We start from the raw sequence: 19,300 nt of genomic DNA, 5'->3' as shown, positions 1-19,300 counted from the left end.
GTTTATGAGCCGCAGCAACCCCACTGTTTGCGTGAGTAATAATAGCTCGCACCTTGCTATAAGGTAAAGTAAACGAGCGCGGGTCCCGCTAGATAATTGAACAGTTGAAAGTACACACGAACCTACACATACATGCACAGACCTAGCGCGGCTGTCTAGTTTACACTGCTGTGTATGTTTGTACTTGTATATGCGCGTCCGTGCTGTCGGCGATCGCTGACGGTTACGAACGGATGCACCCCAACATAACACGCGGATGCACGTGGTACGATCAGCCATAACGGGGCTGCTGCCTGGCGACAGGAGCTAGAGCACTGCATGCATACTCCTCGGTGCCTGTGAGCGTGTGCGGACCCCAACGCGTGTATCGCATGCACCACCGCCCACCCCGAGTGCGCTGATGAGGTGTTGTGTCGTGCTGGCCGCAAATCGAAATCGGTTCGAATTAGATTCACGCTGGTGCGGCAGCCGCAAGACGCGCGGAGAGGACGACGGCATCAGCAGTAGACAGGAATTTTCGGCTGCGATGATCAGACTCGATGATTCGCGTGAACACTTCGTCCGTGCATCATGTTCCGCGGGGCGGCAGTAGCATGCGAACGACAGCATGAGACGGGAGCATGAGCTATCACTGCGCGCTCGTGCCATTGCCAATATAACAGCGTAGATCTGAATATGTGTGCGGCTACAATACGCTGACGTACGTTCACAGGTACACACACACACGCGTGCGCGCGCGCGCTCATATTGTATGCATAGTGACTGTATTGAGCCGGGTACTTGCCACCAGACAGGAGCTATATCGCACAGGATTTAAGAGCGTTTAACGAAGGCATCTCGTCGAACTACACAGGTAAGATGCAGCGTATGTATTGGTAATCAATCAAATCGAACGATGATATTATAATGTGATTTAATCCTACTTTACGATCCTGGTTTTCAGAGATGTGTTTGCGATTAAGATCGTATTAGGCTTAGTACGTTAAGTGTATTAGGTTTTGGGCTAAGGATAGTTCTAGGATTTGGTTAGCGTCGTGGTTAGGTGTAGGGTTTAAGGTAGATAGAGTTAGGGTTGGGGTTACGGCAGGGGCGTGTACAGGATTTGTACCAGGGGGGTCTAACCGTAACCCAAACTTGCGAGCACGCGAAGGGGGGTCTTGGGGGCCCTCCCCCAGAAATTTTTTGAAATTAGACCTCCTTAGATGCGTTTTCTGCGCGAGCAGGGGGGTGTTCGGACCCCCTGGACACCCCCCCCCTGTACACGCCCCTGTACGGTTAGGGGTCGGATTCTGTACCTGTACACCCCCCCTGTACAGGAAGCCCATTCAGGAAGCCCATTCAGGCCCCCCCCAGGAAGCCCATTCAGACCTGTACACCCCCCCTGTACGGAAGCCCTGTACGGATACGGATAAGGGTTAGGGTTAGGAAGTGGGATAGTGCTAGGTATAGGGTTGGGGTTGGGTTGGGGCTGGGGTTTGGGTTAGGGTTAGCATTAAGAGTTAGAGTTATGAAGTCGGTGTTGATAATTCATATTTGTTACGAGACGTAAATTTGTGCAGAATCTAAATGTTGTATATAAGTTTCGATTTTAGCTACACTGGCCCAATGTGGCTCAAGATTAATATCACGAATATTTCTAATTCGCATCCCATTCCCCTTTAACCCAGGATTATATATTAATAGGCTTCATTATTTTACCGGGCACAAGCACTGGCAGTTGCACAAGCACATAATCTCCGGGATCACGCCCCCCCCCCATCCCGGATTATGTATGGAGAGTACGCAGCGTAGTGCAGAGAGTCAGCATTCGCGCCGACGTTAGGCTTTTCTTTTGCAGTGAGGAGTTGTTTACCGCAGATAGGAGAGTTATTAGTGGTGCAATAAGATTTATTATACATTATTTTTATTTTTACTGATTTGTTGGAACTGCCAGTGGGCACAAGGAATGACAGTGTAATATAAACACTCAGGTGTGATAGAATGTTATTCATAAAATGCCGTGAGGTCCTAATTTAGGCGGTGTTCTTAACTATGCCGATGCTTTTTTTCTTGTGTAAGATTCAGGTATTTATCCTAATTGCCAGAAAAATAATTACATTCGTTTAATTCGAGGAATCATTGATGTCGTTTGAAACTGCTAAATGCTAAGTAAGTCAGTCACGGAAATTGTTGAGGAATTCGTGAATGTTTTTGACAGGTTAATAATTCAATGCTCCATATAAATAACAACAATAATAATAATAACAGAGAATATAGACAACTGTTAGCAACATGGCATATCATCCATCAAGTTCTAGAGTCTGTAGGCCTACATGAGGAGATCTGTGTCCTGATGAGCTATATTGTGGTTCTGTATATCCTGTTTTGAAAGATACGTCGCAGGTGTTAGGCCTTTCCGTTCATACTTTACCCCATGTCACAACATTGTCCGCTATATACTCGTTATATATATATATTTGGCTACGCGACATGATCCATTCACTCAGGTTTGGCATGCTAGAACTATACGCACAAGTCGACTTCTGTGATACATCTGATATGCCCATATTTGATGTGATACGTGTAATGTGTATTTTGAATTCAATTTTATTTACTCTGTGAAATTCCCATTAGTGTGTAGTTTCGTAATGGCTTTCGTGATTATCACAAACCATTTATATTCGAGCTATGCTATATAGTTCTAGACTAGTTCTGAAGCTTGCTACATAGAAAACGATAATCTATAGATTGGAGACTATTCTGCACATACCATATACGTGTACCTTGTGAAGGTTCGTACACGGTGTTATTGAATTTACAGAAGGCGGTCGTACTAGATGTTGAATAGAGCCCAAGTGCCGCATCGGTCACGCAAGCTTTCTATACACAGCAATGAAATTGCTCTAGATAAATGAGGCGTTATTACATAGCTGTGTATTCGTATTAGGTTTCCACCAAAGTACATGCAGTAGGATATGTAACAAGATGTATATCCTGCATTCATTCGAGTTGTATACTAATATGGCTGAACTATATGCCCATAGGTTAGACACATTCATTTTACATGCACTACCTGGGCATACTCGTTCACACAATAATTCAGCATAGCTGTACGAAATCAGTCCGGCTAAATGTGGCGTTATTAAATTGCTGTGAATACGTGTTAGTTTACTGTTCTAGGAAATGTGATTGGTGGAAAGCAAAGCCGGAAAACTCCTCTCGAGTGACGTGTCAAAAATAGACGAGTGAGGCGTGACTCAGTAGTTCATCGAACGAGTCGGTTGTCTTCAGGTACAGCTGGACGTTTCCATATTGTCAGAATAAGCAACGCGCTGTTTTTAGCATAGCTTCAGCTTCGGCATTAGCAATAGCTTCATACAGAAACGGCGTTATTATAATCCGTTGCGTATTGACATCAACCTTAAGCTGCGTATATACAACCCGCTGTTCACGATTTGTATGCAGCACACGTTGCGTTAGAAACTAAACGAGAATGAATACAGCGTAAAATTAATCGTATGCAGATTAATTTAGTTCTAACGGTCAGGGCTTCATTCAACGCGCAACCGTGTACATTTTGTTTTATAAATACATTTATAATATTATCATAAATTGAGTTCAGTGGTGAACAAAGAGCTATAATCGGAATAATAAAATCAATGCGCATTTGCTAAATCACGAGGACTATATTTTGATTGACGTGTAGTAAATCAAATTAAGGAAAATGTTTGCTCATTTGTATTCCGTATGTAGTCAGAAATATAATAATCTATTGTACGCGATTTTTTAGACAGCACGATGACCCACATACGGCAGTTTCTTAAAATAAATTATATATAAAACTATATAAAACTATGAATGTGGTTACAGAGGGTGCATGGTAGATATACATACATGCACGTAAGAATTATATCAGCAGTACATGAATTCAGATTCGCTATTCTTCCCGTTATGTACTCCTGATTATGTCAGTACGGTCGCTACCGTATACTCTCTCTAGGGCCGTAGCCTCGATCTGGGGGAGAGGGCAAGCTGCCCCCTAAATTTTAGAGCAAAATTAAAAAATAAGCTTAGCTAATAATCGTAATAATAATCTTAACCCTAACGTGATTTTCTTGTTCACTTATCCGTGAAATAGCCTTGAAATAGCCGTGAAATAGCCTTGTCTCAGACCCACCCCTACCACACTATGGACGTCAATCAAGAGCTGCGCTCGTTGCTCATCATTACACAGTTTAGTCATGAAATCCATCCCTAGGAAGTTGCTTAGCCTACGGCTCTTGCTCTCGTAATTAGTGAAAGATACCACTGCGTAAAAATAATAAGCACGTGTACGTTTTTGTATCTGTAGTCATATAACGCACATTCATAACGTGAGCGCGCCCGATCCTTGCCTTTCATCATAGGCGATGAGATGAAAGTAATTAGCCCAAACGAATTTGAGTCGGGTAGGAATGCGAGTTCCAGCACAATTTAAACGCGAGCAAACGCAAGGATCGAGTGATAAGCAGGCATCTCTGTATGAACTATTGATCAAAATGAAAAGAATGAAAAACTATATTCGACGAATTGTATAACTGTAGCTGGAATAATTGAAGGACGTGGTGTGCTTTGAGCTCAAACACGTAATAATTCCGCGCTGTTTTTCTGTTTGCACGATGCTTTGTGCAGGTCCTCGGGAAAACGTACGCCGCGTCAATTTCCCAGTCGATCTGCTGCCACTTCGTTAACGAGCAGTGAGTAATCATGCCTTACCATTTAATAAATACGGCCGCCTTCCAAACTTTTCATGATTTTTTTCGCAACTAGCTAATTAAAAAAAAAATGGTTATCACGCAAAAATGTCTCGTCGTGGTATATATAATAAATATCAATACGCGTCGTCAAAAATTGTAGTAGTTTTTGTGTTTTTCAAGAATACGGCGAATGCAGGTAATATAGTCTATCCAAACTTGAAATATAATTTTAAAATTAACAGATAATAAAGTTATATAACTATAATTGCAATTAAATTGATTAAGCGTTTAAATTTATAAAAAAATTGCCATGGTTCAACACTACACTCAACATTTTAATTAGAACCGCAATTACCGCAAACTTAATATACACAAACAGGCTTAATATTAGCGTTTTCGGTCCGAATTTTTTTACAATATATAAGCCTATATGATGGAGGAAACGTGTCAACCCGTAGCGTACGAATATATGTAGTTCATGTATATCATCTTAAAGTAATTCGCCAAGAAATCGCTTCCACCTATTTATTATAAATGTTAACCCAATACGCCTATAGCATTTAGATAACACGATTAACAAGCTCAATTTGACATACGATGGATCGGTTACCTTGGTGCTTTAGGTAAACAACATAATACAGAAACGCTATAAGTCGAACGACAAGAGTGCGTCAATATATGATACTTCAACATAAGCAAAAGTGTTCGATCGCGGGTTTTTTATTTACGACCACCTAGTGGGTATACCGAACAACACCGACATCATAATTGTTGTAATGCTTCCTCATTGACTCAGCTTTATAGGTCCCCAGATCACTGGAAATTGCAGATAATCCTGGTAACTAACAATACTCAGTGTGTTGTATGTTTAGGCATTTGACAACACACTGTGTATTGTTAGAGAGCTTTCAACAATACACTGTGTATTGTTGAACACCTTCTAACAATACACTGTGTATTGTAGTAGGTACCTATGAGCTTTCAGCAATACACTGTGTATTGTAGTAGGTACCTATGAGCTTTCAACAATACACTGTGTATTGTAGTAGGTACCTATGAGCTTTCAACAATACACTGTGTATTGTTGAACATCTTCTAACAATACTTTTCTTTCTAACGTTTTTTTCCTTTTCTTTTTAATTAGTTTACTTTTTGATTTGTAAACTTGAAATTGACATTTATTTAAATGAATTTATTGAAATTATTTGATTGATTTTATTGAATTTATTGAAAATAAAATTGAATTTAAATACACAGTTGCTATAGGTACCTACTCCAATACACAGTGTTATGTTAGAAGGTGTTCAACAATACACACTGTATTGTTGAAAGTGTATTGTTAGTTACCAGGATTATCTGGGAAATATATGTGAAAGTGTCGCATTGGAAATCTATAGAGAATATGTACGGTAAAATGTCCACTCTATGTTTTTTCGCCGCCACAAACGCCATACGCAGAAATAGATTTGTGATAGCCGCGGTTGCTATGTAATCGTACACATCAGTTATCCGTTGCAACGACTGTCACAATCACCAGCGAATGCTTGTCGAGATTGTGAGTCGTTGAGAACTTTCGGGTACCCAGTATGACAATTTTGAATGCGCATGATGTTCGTTTGTGTATGTGGTAAGCTCAGAAGCACTGAGATTGCGCCCCTGTCCAAATATCTGACACCCATCGTGTGTGTGTGTGGGGGGGGGGTTCTTAGTGCTACAGCTGTGGACTTTCATACTATAGAAACAAAGGATAGGGCGGCGAAGCCGCCCGCGCTAACGCCGCTAAGCACGAAGCAGCTAATATATAAGGGGTGTCTGGGGGTTCTCCCCCAGAAAATATTTGAAAATTTAATGGCTCCAGGTGCGATTTCCCAGCACTTTGAAATAGTATTTTTATACATAAACTAATGGTTTTTGAGTTAATTTTCGGCCACATAACTGACTAACTTTCACTTCTTGACACTCATGTTAGTGCGGAGCTCTCGTAATCGGACCATTTCGAAGATTGATTGTTACACTGTAATAACGTGACCTACACGGGCCTTGTGTTGTTTGTTTCTTACAGTCTGCGATCTGTTGACTTTGCTTTATCGCAGAATTTGTTATCCGAACTGGACTTGTGAATGTACATGTTTATGTCCATTCACTAAAATAATATATTGGCTACTGCACTGTGAATGAATGTGTGCTGCACAGACTGCGAAGCAATCGATAATGAGGATCGACGAAACTTTTCATTGTTGCTAATTTTATTAATTTGTCTTAACCACAACCGCCTTGTCTGACTTTAATAGAAACTGCTCAGTGGCGCCCCTTCAAGTGGCGACAGGGCACGTGCCATACCTACCATACCTTAGTTACGCCACTGGTAAGCTACCAACGCGATACGTCGATCGTGTGCCCTGCTCAATCACCGACCGTTTCCCCGTGATTGTATGGCCTGTCGAGAAACGAACGCGCGATTGGCTATGATTGTTTCGCGAGACCTAAACTCGCGATTGCGATGCTAGAATGAGTTCCTCGTTGTGGTTTTATGCTCTAGCGCAGGCATTAGCAGCGTGAATGGCTCGCCCCGGCGTTAATTACACCGCTCTATGAAGCACAAGGTATATGGCTTTGTTCGTGACGGACTATAGTTAGTAACTATTATAGGTGCAGCTATGAAATCAATCTTTACCGCGCTCTTGCCTTTCGGAAAGGGACTCGATTAGATTTACCACGAGTGGAGATTAACCTGCTGTTAGCTCATAGTATATTTCCGTTAGCCAAGTAGAGATTGTTTCGTTGTTTTACTAAAAATTCTGTAACAAATGTTTACATCAGATGGATATTGATCGTTATTCGACTAATGAAGATGGGATAAAGAGAGAGAGAGAGAGAGAGAGAGAGATGAGACGAAGAGAGAAAGAGAGAGAGAGGGGAGAGAGAGAGAGAGCATAACGAAATTTAGCTATTGTTATTTACACGTTTTTATTTTAGTCAAATTGCACGCGGACACAACAGCATGACTATCCCTACTACATCCAGATCAGCAGATACAGCGAAAAATAACCGATAACACGCATACACACATATATATATAAACATATATTTCATTTTGAAATGTATACACCAAATATGCACGCGTGCTATGGAGACACTAAGCTGGTTGATAAAGGCTAAGCCAGTCATTTTCTTATTTAGGATGTACTCCTCTCGTATACAATTATTAATGAGAAAGAACGAAAGCCGGAAGGAACTTTGCAGATTTTGCGCTGGATTGGTCACCTGGACAAGCAATATGTACACTGACGTCATCCTAGCGCACCAGACTTGCGGATTAGCGGCCTTAGTTCTGCAAGAGATGAAGAGCAACCTTAAATCTACGCTAGTAATCGGTTGGCATGGCTACAAAGCAACTGCAGTATATAATAGAGACTCATCGCTATAATAGCTCTGTCTAATTAACAGGGTGGGTATTAATTAATTATTGTTATATAAGCTCGTAACGAAAATATAGATATCTTATCTATTGGTTCATCTCTTGCGCGCGATTCAGGCCCGAGTGTTATATATAATTACTCACGGATAGGTTTTCTTTTGGCACCGATTTTTGTACGTTGTGCCTATTTTTTGTTAATGTCCTAATGATACTCACACTTTATTACATGGTTAACTTATTTAATTACACTTTAATTGTCACTGTAAAAATCACAGATACTGAAAACTGCTGTTAACGATACGTGATTTATACATGTTTTATTCATGAGTAATGCGAAATTATCAGGACCCATGTACAGTATCTTTCATTAATATTTATATATATATATATATATATATATATATATATATATCAAGAGCTAATAAATATAGGTATTTATATGATTATTTATATAGGTAAATATAGGTACTTATTAGCTCTTGATATATATATATATATATATATATGTATACTTGCGAATCGTATCCTGTGGCGTACATCCCACTTATCTGCCAGGTTTATTAGTTGTCAACATACGATGACAACGGCCACCTAGGCCCGAGCACGAGACATCGGCTTATATAAACATCGGCCTTATACAACAATCTTACTGTTAATATAGTGGTCACACTGAGCATGATGACTGGCAGACTGAATATTACGCGTGACTGGGTAGGTTGGTGGAGGGGGAAACGCGAGGAATGTTTAGCGGGAGCGTATAGTCGCACTTTGTCGCCGAATTATGAACACTTCCTGTTGGTTATCATTTTGATTGCCCTGTTCTTGTTGCTGCTGGAGCTGTTGCTGCAACAGTTGTTGTTGCTCAGGCGTCAGTTGGATGATCTGTCGCTGTCCGGAAGCTTGTTGACTTGGTTGCGAAGATAGGCGGATGAACTGTACTTGCTGCTGCTGCTGCTGGCCTTGTTCCTGCTGCTGGCCTTGTTCCTGCTGCTGGCCTTGTTCCTGCTGCTGGCCTTGTTCCTGCTGCTGGCCTTGTTCCTGCTGCTGGCCTTGTTCCTGCTGCTGGCCTTGTTCCTGCTGCTGGCCTTGTTCCTGCTGATTTTGCTGCCGAGGAGCAACGAAAACGCCCTGCTGGAAGTCTTGTTGTTGGACTATCTGTTGCTGCTGATCTACAGGATCCTGGTCGCCGAAGTTCACAGTTCTAACGAAGCCTCCGCGGAAACGCGTCCGCGGCTGAACATCTTGTGGTATATCCTCCCGCCGCTGTGTTGCTCTTGTTGTTGCTCCTGTTGCTCCTGTTGCTGTTGACCGTACTCGTAGGTTCGGCAGCGGCGCAGGACGTGACACACTAGGATCGATGTTGAGAGGCGGTAGTTCGGGTGGAGACACCGCTGTTCGGTCTCGGAGGAACGAAAGACCGAATTGGGGAAGTTCTAAAGGCGGTGGAGTCAGCCCGCCTGCATTACCTGAACGTAACGACTTTAGCTGATCGAGATTCGGGAATGGTTGAATATTTCGGACGGCCTGAATACGCGGATCCTTGCTCGTTAGCGCTTCAGAAGCGGACACAGCTCTACTAGTTGATTGCTTAAGTGTGAAGGGGTTGAGCATAGCAAACAAGTCAGCTACCCTATCTTCCTCAGCGTTTCCATCCGGCACTCCATCGCCATCGCTATCTGGTCGTGGTCCTCGTGGCGGGGGAATACCAAGATTTTTTGGGTTAGCTATTGCATTTGCTACATCTTCAGGAGTTAAAGGGCGCTTGACATCTACTTGTTGACTTGGCATCGGGGGAAGAGGCATTACTGGAAGTCTGTCATTTTCAAAATTGGGCGATTGGTCTGACTCACTTCTTACCTGTTTAAATGGCCTATCTCCAAAACGTTGCTGCTGGGTAGCAAGTATTTGTGGGGATGGCTGTGGTTGCGGGCGTCGAAATGGTAATGGTTGCGGCTGTGGTAATGGTTGCGGCTGTGGTTGTGGTTGTGGTTGCGGCTGTGGTTGCGGTGGTTGGCGTTGTTGGGAGACAAAGAACACGCGCTGCTGGGTCGGCTGAGTTTGCACTCGTGACTGTTGTTGTTGTTGTTGTTGCTGCTGCTGCTGCTGCTGCTGCTGCTGCTGCTGCTGCTGCTGCTGCTGCAGAGGCGGGAGCACAAACTGTTGTTGTTGCTGTCCGTCTTGTGGATTAGGAATAACAAAAACCCGCTGTCCTTGTTGTATTGGTTGTTGACGCTGTGGGAGGAATAGGACTCTCTGCTGATTTTGCTGCTGCGTATCTTGCTGTTGACCGCTGTTGGTAAAAGTAAGCAAAAATAATCATATGAAATCTCATTAGAAGAAAATTTACAAAACGCAGAGTAAATTTACATCATGTAAGTCATCAAGAGTCTCGCCATTATCACCATCACACTTACTAGCTGTCCACAGTGGCCAAGTTAGTGTTGCTACTGTTGCTACTGTTATGATAAATATACTGAATAACTCAGGATTAAAGAATAATCCCAATTAAGCGAATAAGTATATCCAGGGGATCCGAAGCCAAAAAACTTACCTTGGAAGAAGAATCACGCGTTGAGTTAAATCAGGGGGAGGCTGACGCGTTGGCTGGGTCTGTGGCTGTCCTTGTGATCTTATGAAAACTACGTTTTGCTGCCCTTGACCAGATGGCCCACCCTAACACAGAAAACGTATTAATAATATATATTGAAGCTAAGCAGTAGCCACGGCATGGATTAATTAATTGAGAAATATATATATATATATATATATACGATCATACACGCACGCGTTCTTTTTGGCTTACCGTCAGTTGTGTTGGAATAAAAACTCGCTGCTGTTGTACTGGCTGAGTCTGTGGTCGTGGCTGAGGTTGTGGCAGTGGCCTAGGCGGGGGTTGCACTGGCTGAGTTGGTGGTCGTGGCTGAGGTTGTGGCAGTGGGCGTGGTTGTGGTTGCGGTTGTGGTTGTGGTTGTGGCTGCCGCTGGCGATTTGGGTCTTCTCCTCGTGCTCGTTGTTCTCTCAGTCTTCTCTGTCTCGCCCGTATCGGTATAGAGAATCGTTGAGGAATCTTATCGAGAATTTCATCGGGGATGGAATCTTGATCAAATTCCTGTGTGTTCGTTGGCGAACCGCCACCACCTGGTGGTCCGCCAGGGCCGCCACCACCTGGTGCTCCTGGGCCACCAGGTCCTGGTTGTCCATTAGGCCCTCCCTGAGTCTGATTGGGTAGTAAAGCCTCAATTCTCTTCCTCTCTCCAGCAAAGTCAAAGGTGGTGTCAACACCAAGGAATTCGCCGCCAAAGAAGGTATCTACGCCATCAGCTATGCCGGAGCTAAACCCTGACACGAGTTGCTGCTCGGGAGTTAGAGACTGTTGTGTCATTGGACCAGGAAGTCGTTGAAGTGTAGGCAATGGGATATCAGGAGTTGGACCTGACGGTCCTTGTCTTGCTAAAAACAGTTGCGGGCCTTGAGGTCCAAATTGGTCATTGTTGTTTGGAGGGCCGGAGAATTGATTGCCAAACTGGAATCTTTGATTTCGCTGTTGGCCTTGATCAGGAGGGGGTTGGAAAAAGCCAGGCTGTTGCCCACGCGGTCCCTGCCTAGGCTGGAACTGTTGTGCGCCTTGTGGTGGTCCAAACTGGCCGCCGTTGCCTGGCGGTGGGAATTGATTTGCAAACCGAAAGCCGGAATTTGTTTGCTGGCCTTGAATCGGTTGCTGCAGAAATTGTCTATTTTGACCATCTTGTTCTTGTCTGAGTCTCAGAGGAGTGGCACCTTGCCGGATTTGCGGAAGTGGCCGCTGCTGCTCCCGTGCCTGTTGCTCCCGCGCACCCGAGCCAGGTATCTGTGCAGTATTGAGAGACTGGAGGAAGAAATTTGGAATATTGAAAAATCCTTGCTGGGATTGTCCATTGTTGTTACCAGTGTTACCACCACCACGGCCAGGGCCAAGTCCAAACTGTGGTGATTGGTCTGAAGGAAGCAACGTTTGTGGAATTTGCTGCGCCTGTCCACCAACAAATTGGGCGGTATTCTGCTGCAGCTGGCCAAATCGTTGCCTATTGTTCCGTGGTAAGAGAACCTCGGGCAACCTTTGTGCTTGATTCTGAACAAATTGGTCGGTGAGGGCTCTCTGCTGACCCAGTTGAGGCTGCGTTTGCCTTGGTATTAGACCTTGCGGAATTCTTTGCGCTTGACCAGCTGAAAATTCGTCTATATTTTGCTGCCTAGCGCCGAATTGAATTCGAGTGTTACGCGGGAGCAGTTGTTGGGGCAAAGTCTGTGCTTGCCCTCTTACAAATTGGTTAATGCCTCCTCCTCTGCCCTGCGGTGCCTGGCCAAATTGTCCAGCTCTCGGCTGTGGCTGTCCTACATTTTGTAGCAACTGTCCTCGGAACCCTCCTCCAGGTTGTTGAAATTGTGTCCCAGGCTGCACAAATTGTCTTCTATCTTGTTGAAGTTGACCACCAGGCTGTACAAACTGTCCTCCCTGCTGCGTAAATGGTCCCGTGTTGGTTTGCAGAAGCGCGCCTCCGCCACGTGCAAACTGCCCTCGAAACTGTCCAGCTCCAAGCTGCTGTTGCTGTCTGAGTCCCGGTTGGCACGAACATCCAGCCACCAGCAGTATCTGTATGGTTAAGTAAATGAGAGTTGATGTATATACTAGTATCGAACCTCCGCCCGTGGATGTTGTACAAACATATTTTACAAAGTTATATTGGGCAGCCACCTGCGAAGATTTATGCATTCCCCGCCCATCCCCCAAAAGTTTTACGTCTAACTTACCAAAACTGCGAGGAAGCCTCTCATGATGATCGTGGGTGATACTACGTTGCTCTTGTTTCTGGAAATGAGATAGATACTTATTGAATTTTCTGAGAAAGAATCTAGTCGTGTACGGTGCTATCCCACTTTGCGACAACCCGGGTTACGTAATTCCGCGCGTGCCTAATTTGTAAAACATGACCGCTTTAATTTACTCGTTACACGAAACGAAAATTTGCCCTTGCGTAATTTTAAAAAGAATGAATGCGTTTTTTCCGCTCAACAATCGCCGAAAAATAAAATTTATGTAACAAATATATAGCCAGCTGCCAACATATCGGGGGAGTTATTTCTAATAAATATCACGTTGTACTCGATCCGCTATCACATTAGACTGTTTGACATACGTATACGTGCACTGCTTATGAAATGTGTATTTCTGAAATTAGCGCCCCTGTGTACAATATACTCCAGGTGCATCTTACTTATTCAAAGAGTAGTTTGCAATGACCTCAGCTGCTACAGAGAGCTATGCAGAGAGAAGATCCGCTGTAAACGGCAACCAAATTTACACAATCGTTGACCTCCGGGTCAGAGCTTAAAATACCCCAACTCGCCAATCGTTGTCATAACGAAAGCTATCGTTAGCTAGTAGTAGGCCCTAGTTCCCCTCCCTCTCCATCAGTAATTCTAATTTTGAACGCCATGTCCCTCCCAGTATTATACAGCTTTACGTTTAGAAATCTTTACTTGCATTCGTAATAATCATTCTAGTACATCGTTTAGCTAAAAGATATTCATTCGATAGGAAATAACGCATCTCCAATTATTTAATGGAACGCAATAGGAAAACGCGATTCACGTTACGGATTTTCGTGCTACGAACGTTTTTCTGGGACGCATTGCTCATGTACCGCATGGTAGTACTTTATGCAGATCAAGTGACCTGAAATAGCAATGCTTTGGTGCACTTGCAATAAAAAAACAGATTTCATTCGCTTAACGTTGATTGCACTAATTAAATTAATTTCCTTTAACATTTTCGCCATGTTTAGAATTCCTTCCTGACTGGTACCTGATTGATTATATTCTAAACACGGGTATAAGTAATTTACGATATAAAAATTATCTCCCTAATAACGACTATTATCAACCTCCGTTCTACTATAGCTTGCGTGTGATCTTTGGTTTATATTAATATTAGCTGCACACGATAGAATAAGCTATTTCTATCATTCATCCTATTCTGCCTGCTGTAAATTGTATATTCTTTAGTCCCGTAACATACGCTAGATAATAGTACGTTATTAATATAGCCTGCCCGCAATATTTATGTAGCGTTTAGTTATGTACCATACGATAGGTAAACGTACGTCATAATATAGTCTACCAGCAATATTTACATATCCAGGAGTGAATAAAACATGTTTGTAAATCAACCTGAACAAATTGACTGTACTTTGTTTAAATATAACTTGTCAACCAATTTGTTTTTGTTCGCTCCAAACATATCGTGTATTCCTGTAACATTCGATATGTAACCAACCAATTTCATTTATCTAAACGCCTCGCATTAAACGCATCTACATTCACGTATGGTTCACTTATTTCATTTGGTCACGAAAGGAACCCAGGCAACACCGGGTAGCTCCATTAATTCGTTACAGAGATGTGAATAAATAAGAACTTACTTTACAGTAGCCCGCGAGTCCGTCCGTCCGTCGCTGTCACCAACCCCATACGTGACAAAGCCGCGCAAGCGGGCGTTGCTTTTTATATGACCACTTAAACTCGTGAAGCATGACTGTCCTAGTGCTAGGTGGTTAACGCGAGTTTCATGATAGTATTTGCAGTTTGCATGCCGTTAGAAGGTTCGCCACTCAAGCGTTTTTTCCAGTTTGCTTTTACGTGCTGATCTAAGATGGCCTAGCTGTTCACAATGCTGATTGGCTTGGAATCTTAACACGAGGAGAAAATGCGTCGTTTTTTGTTGTTGACGCGTATCCGCTCTGCCAAATAAGGAGAGGCTCAGTGGGGACTGATTAGGTGTAGTGACGCAGCTGATTGCTTTAGCAGTTGTCATTTTGTAGAAATAGTAGTTCCAGACAGCGATTTTTTGTCGTGAAGTAGCGAAAAATGTAATATAATAATAATAGTAATAATAATAACAATAATAATAAACAATGATGATAATAATAACAGGAGTACACGAATATAGAAGAGAATAAGAGTATTCACTCACTCCTATTGATTAATATTCATTATTTTAATGGAGTATTCTATTCATTTATTAACTAATATTCATTAATATTCATATAATAGAGTATTCTATTTATGTACTTCTGATAATGATATAGGTAATGATTCTTAAAGAGAATGCAATGAAGAATATAGTTAACTGATTTTCTCGCGGGTTAACAGCATAATGCGCTAAAACTTACATCCGTTAGACTTTGTAACACAGCACTGTCGCAGAATTTGGCGAGAAACTCTCCTTACAGTAAGTTCTTAGCTCACGCAAGTGCCTGAATGCAAGTTCGAACACACTGCGTGAAATGTCAGTGGGCTTGCAAAGATCATTTAAATGGCGTTTTGGCAACGGTAACTCGGGTTATAGAAACACACGTCTTAAGGATTTACTCACTCATCGTCGAAATAATATTGTGTTATTCCAAGCAATTTGGATAGCCGTCACGCAGCGTCGTGTAATTGGACTGACATGATTGGTCATACTGAAAATTCCTCGCTTCAGCGCTTATACTGCGTTAGCACTCGCTTGCGTAAAAAGCGCGTAGCATAGTATGGTGTATTCATCAATCTATCTATTCGTTCATCTCTGTATGGTTCGATGGTGCCTGTAATAGAATAAGAATGGCTGAACGTTAATTAGGACAGAGTTCCGCTTCAAACAGAGAAGGAGGTATTCTACTACAGAGAAGTATTTTAGGATGTGACCAGGAAATGTTGGACCGTCAGCGGTGTAATTAGAAGTTGGACCAGGGCTGCTGTGTTGCATTCCACTCACGTTGATGAGACGCTCTAGCTATTAAAAGACAATTCTGAGCACAGTACAAATGTTGTCCAGTAGAATTTCAAATAACTCGCAGCGGAGAGTTGGTGCGATCGGACCTTATTCCCGCAGTACTTTACCCGTACTACGTTCACGTATTGCGAGATTATGATCGTGCCAAACTGACTCGCACTTTCATCCCCGAATCAATATTTTTCCAAGTGGTAGGTGACTCTATTGTAGCGCCTCACGGCATTAATTCTCCATTGACTCCCCACGCGTTTTTAAGCGGAAGTCTGGCGGATACAAGCGTGCGAAAGATGGTAATATAATATGCGACTCAACGTTTCGTAATACGAGCTAGCCCTGAGGAACAGCCATAAAGTCAGAACAACACGTCGCAACAGTCTGCATGCCTGCGTCGCATGTATGTCACGTCCTTGACACAGCGAACAGCGAAGACGCATCGTGATGGTTGAACGGGAGTGGACAGCGAGCTACTGTCGTTCATGGAATCCAGCTAATTATCACATAGGTCAACCCCGTTATCACGATTTGTTGTCGCGTAAGTGACGATTCCGTTGATTCTAGCTCAAGGCCGTTAATAACACATGTTAGAGTAACGGTAGGCGCGTGAGCAAAACAGGAACCAAGAACGGGTGGTGGCTACAATTTAGGCGTCTGCGGCGGTGACAGTGATACATTGACGACTTGCACCCGGATAGAAAAACTGAAAGTTCCTGTCGCCGTAGGGTGAGCGCTGCCTCTCGGTTGGAAGACGGTGCTTACCACCTGTATGTGGGACACAAGTTCATCGTTGATGAATGATTTGCGCATATGGGTTGCGCAGCTGTGGCCAATTTATGTACCTAAAGCTGTTTTGAGCCCCAGGCAAGAACATGGCGTTTGGTTTTGTTTTTTCATCAATTAAAACTTCTTCCCACGCGGAGCAGTAATTCGTGCAATACAGAGAAATATACCATTCAGCTCTATCGCCCACGTTTCTCATCTCATCGGATATATGGCCTTAATTTTACCCGCTGAAAGTTCGGCTATAATAATTAAGGAAATGTATGGTGCTAATTGTAGAATCATCTTTCCCATACAATAACGGGAAAGTCTCGCTGGACGATCAGCAGGCCTACGTGCTCTTATATTGCAGAATTGTTTCGTAGATAATTAAGTACTAAAGGTGCATTTAAGACACAATTTTTCGCGAAGTATTTTCGCGTTGCCGTTCTGGAATGTAACGTATTTTTGTCCCCTAGTTACGATGTTATGCAACACATCAACGCACAGCTAGTAGCTACAAACACATTTCTATTCATTTGGACGGCGCTACGAAACAAGTACAGCGCAATCAAGCCACAGGTATAATCACCTGGCGGGCTATTCTACAGGTGGCATCGTGCTGCGTCCTTAATGACGTCTAACTGACTAGGCTAATATTCTTTTCGAGTGCAGGGTGTCACTTGCAGTCTGTACCCAACACTATTTCCTTGCTCGTATCTTGTATGTCAGGCGACTAACGATTTTCTAACTACGGTCAGACACGTCGCAAGGAACCATTGATGAGTTTGACCTCACAACGCGCATAGACCCTTGCGCAAACATGAAGTAGTAAAAAGCGCATAAGATAAGATAAGATAAGATAAGATAAGATAAGATAAGATAAGATAAGAGAGTTTATTTTATCACTTTCAATATCAGCAGATACAAGGATTTTTTAATAAAATATATTAATAACGTGCAATGAATTAGGGATGACGAAAAGACCATACGGTCATCTAGTCAGCCAACCCTTAGAGCATAGCAAGTAACATTACAGAAATAGGAGTAACAGTGCGTTAGTAAACTCAACCTAGCACTTTCACGCGCCATTTTTGGATGTGTGAAATGTTATGAGAACGCAAACCATCTTATAGCTCAGTTAACAAGCAGGAGAATCGAATTAGCCTCTCTTGTGTGTCAGTTAAAATGCTCCGCACTCTAGATTATCTTATCTTATCTTATGCGCTTTTTACTACTTCATGTTTGCGCAAGGGTCTATGCGCGTTGTGAGGTCAAACTCATCAATGGTTCCTAAATTGCGACGTGTCCGACCGTAGTTAGAAAATCGTTAGTCGCCTGACATACAAGATACGAGCAAGGAAATAGTGTTGGGTACAGAGTGCAAGTAGGGACTCGGTTAGTTAGTTACCTATAGCGGTGGTTAAATTCTAATTGAATTCATTTCATTTCAATCAAATTAAATGCTAATAATTAATTTAATGTATAATAAAAATACAAATAATTTTATTTATATAATTAAACATAATATAAGCTAATTCCCAACTAAATCTATAGAGAATCCTACAGGATCCCATGACATAATAACTTTCACTTCTGACACTCATGTTAGTGCGGAGTCTCGTAATCGGACCATTTCGAAGATTGATTGTTACACTGTAATAACGTGACCTACACGGGCATTGTGTTGTTTGTTCCTTACAGTCTGCGATCTGTTGACCTTTGCTTTATGCAGAATTTGTAATCCGAACTGGACTTGTGAATGTGCATGTTTATGTCCATTCACTAAAATAATAATATGGCTACTGCACTGTGAATGAATGTGTGCTGCACAAGACTGCGAAGCAATCGATAATGAGGATCGACGAAACTTTTCATTGTTGCTAATTTTATTAATTTGTCTTAACCACAACCGCCTTGTCTGACTTTAATAGAAACTGCTCAGTGGCGCCCCCTTCAAGTGGCGCACAGGGCACGTGCCATACCTACCATACCTTAGTTACGCCACTGGTAAGCTACCAACGCGATACGTCGATCGTGTGCCCTGCTCAATCACCGACCATGTTTCCCCGTGATTGTATGGCCTGTCGAGAAACGAAGGCGCGATTGGCTATGATTGTTTCGCGAGACCTAAACTCGCGATTGCGATGCTAGAATGAGTTCCTCGTTGTGGTTTTATGCTCTAGCGCAGGCATTAGCAGGTGAATGGCTCGCCCCGGCGTTAATTACACCGCTCTATGAAGCACAAGGTTAATGGCTTTTCGTGACGGACCTATAGTTAGTAACTATATAGGTGCAGCTATGAAATCAATCTTTACCGCGCTCTTGCCTTCGGAAAGGGACTCGATTAGATTTACACCACGAGTGGAGATTAACCCTTCTGTTAGCTCATAGTATTTTCGTTAGCAAGTAGAGATTGTTTCGTTGTTTTACTAAAAATTCTGTAACAAATGTTTACATCAGATGATATTGATCGTTATTCGACTAATGAAGATGGATAAAGAGAGAGAGAGAGAGAGAGAGAGAGAGAGAGAGAGAGAGAGAGAGGAGAGAGAGAGAGCATAACGAAATTTAGCTATTGTTATTTACACGTTTTTATTT

At 42.7% G+C, this 19,300-nt stretch overlaps 2 protein-coding genes across 3 annotated transcripts in view; one reads left to right on the top strand and one right to left on the bottom strand.

Moving 5' to 3' along the window:
• Nucleotides 1–257: 257 nt before the first annotated feature.
• Nucleotides 258–19,300, top strand: part of LOC106804725 (synaptotagmin-5-like) — a 41,207-nt gene continuing 22,164 nt past the window's right edge. For both annotated transcript variants that reach the window (XM_014806033.1, XM_014806032.1), the window contains exon 1: nt 258–853. The gene's annotated coding sequence lies outside the window, so the exon portion shown is untranslated. The remainder of the gene's footprint in view (nt 854–19,300) is intronic.
• On the bottom strand, nt 7,664–14,618 carry LOC106804724 (histone-lysine N-methyltransferase 2D-like). The gene is made up of 6 exons (XM_014806031.1): nt 14,592–14,618; nt 12,922–12,979; nt 10,937–12,763; nt 10,685–10,806; nt 9,991–10,423; nt 7,664–8,046 (listed from the first exon to the last, which is right to left on the bottom strand). The coding sequence occupies exons 2-6, from the start codon at nt 12,943–12,945 to the stop codon at nt 8,041–8,043; spliced, it is 2,412 nt and encodes an 803-aa protein (XP_014661517.1). The 5' UTR covers nt 12,946–12,979; nt 14,592–14,618; the 3' UTR covers nt 7,664–8,040.

The sequence above is a fragment of the Priapulus caudatus genome, unplaced genomic scaffold (assembly GCF_000485595.1).
Source record: "Priapulus caudatus unplaced genomic scaffold, Priapulus_caudatus-5.0.1 Scaffold84, whole genome shotgun sequence".
Taxonomy (NCBI): Eukaryota; Metazoa; Priapulida; class Priapulimorpha; order Priapulimorphida; family Priapulidae; genus Priapulus; species Priapulus caudatus.
Note: the sequence above shows the minus strand (reverse complement) of the source record. Positions and strands in the feature narration are given on the sequence as shown.

Bases quoted from the DNA above. Each gene is read 5' to 3' on its own strand.
- LOC106804724 (XM_014806031.1), bottom strand. From the start codon at position 12,945: ATGAGAGGCTTCCTCGCAGTTTTG. The intron at 12,764-12,921 runs GTAAGTTAGACG...TTAACCATACAG, and splicing joins GAGGCTTCCTCGCAGTTTTG to ATACTGCTGGTGGCTGGATG. The intron at 10,807-10,936 runs GTAAGCCAAAAA...TTTCTGTGTTAG, and splicing joins TTATTCCAACACAACTGACG to GGTGGGCCATCTGGTCAAGG.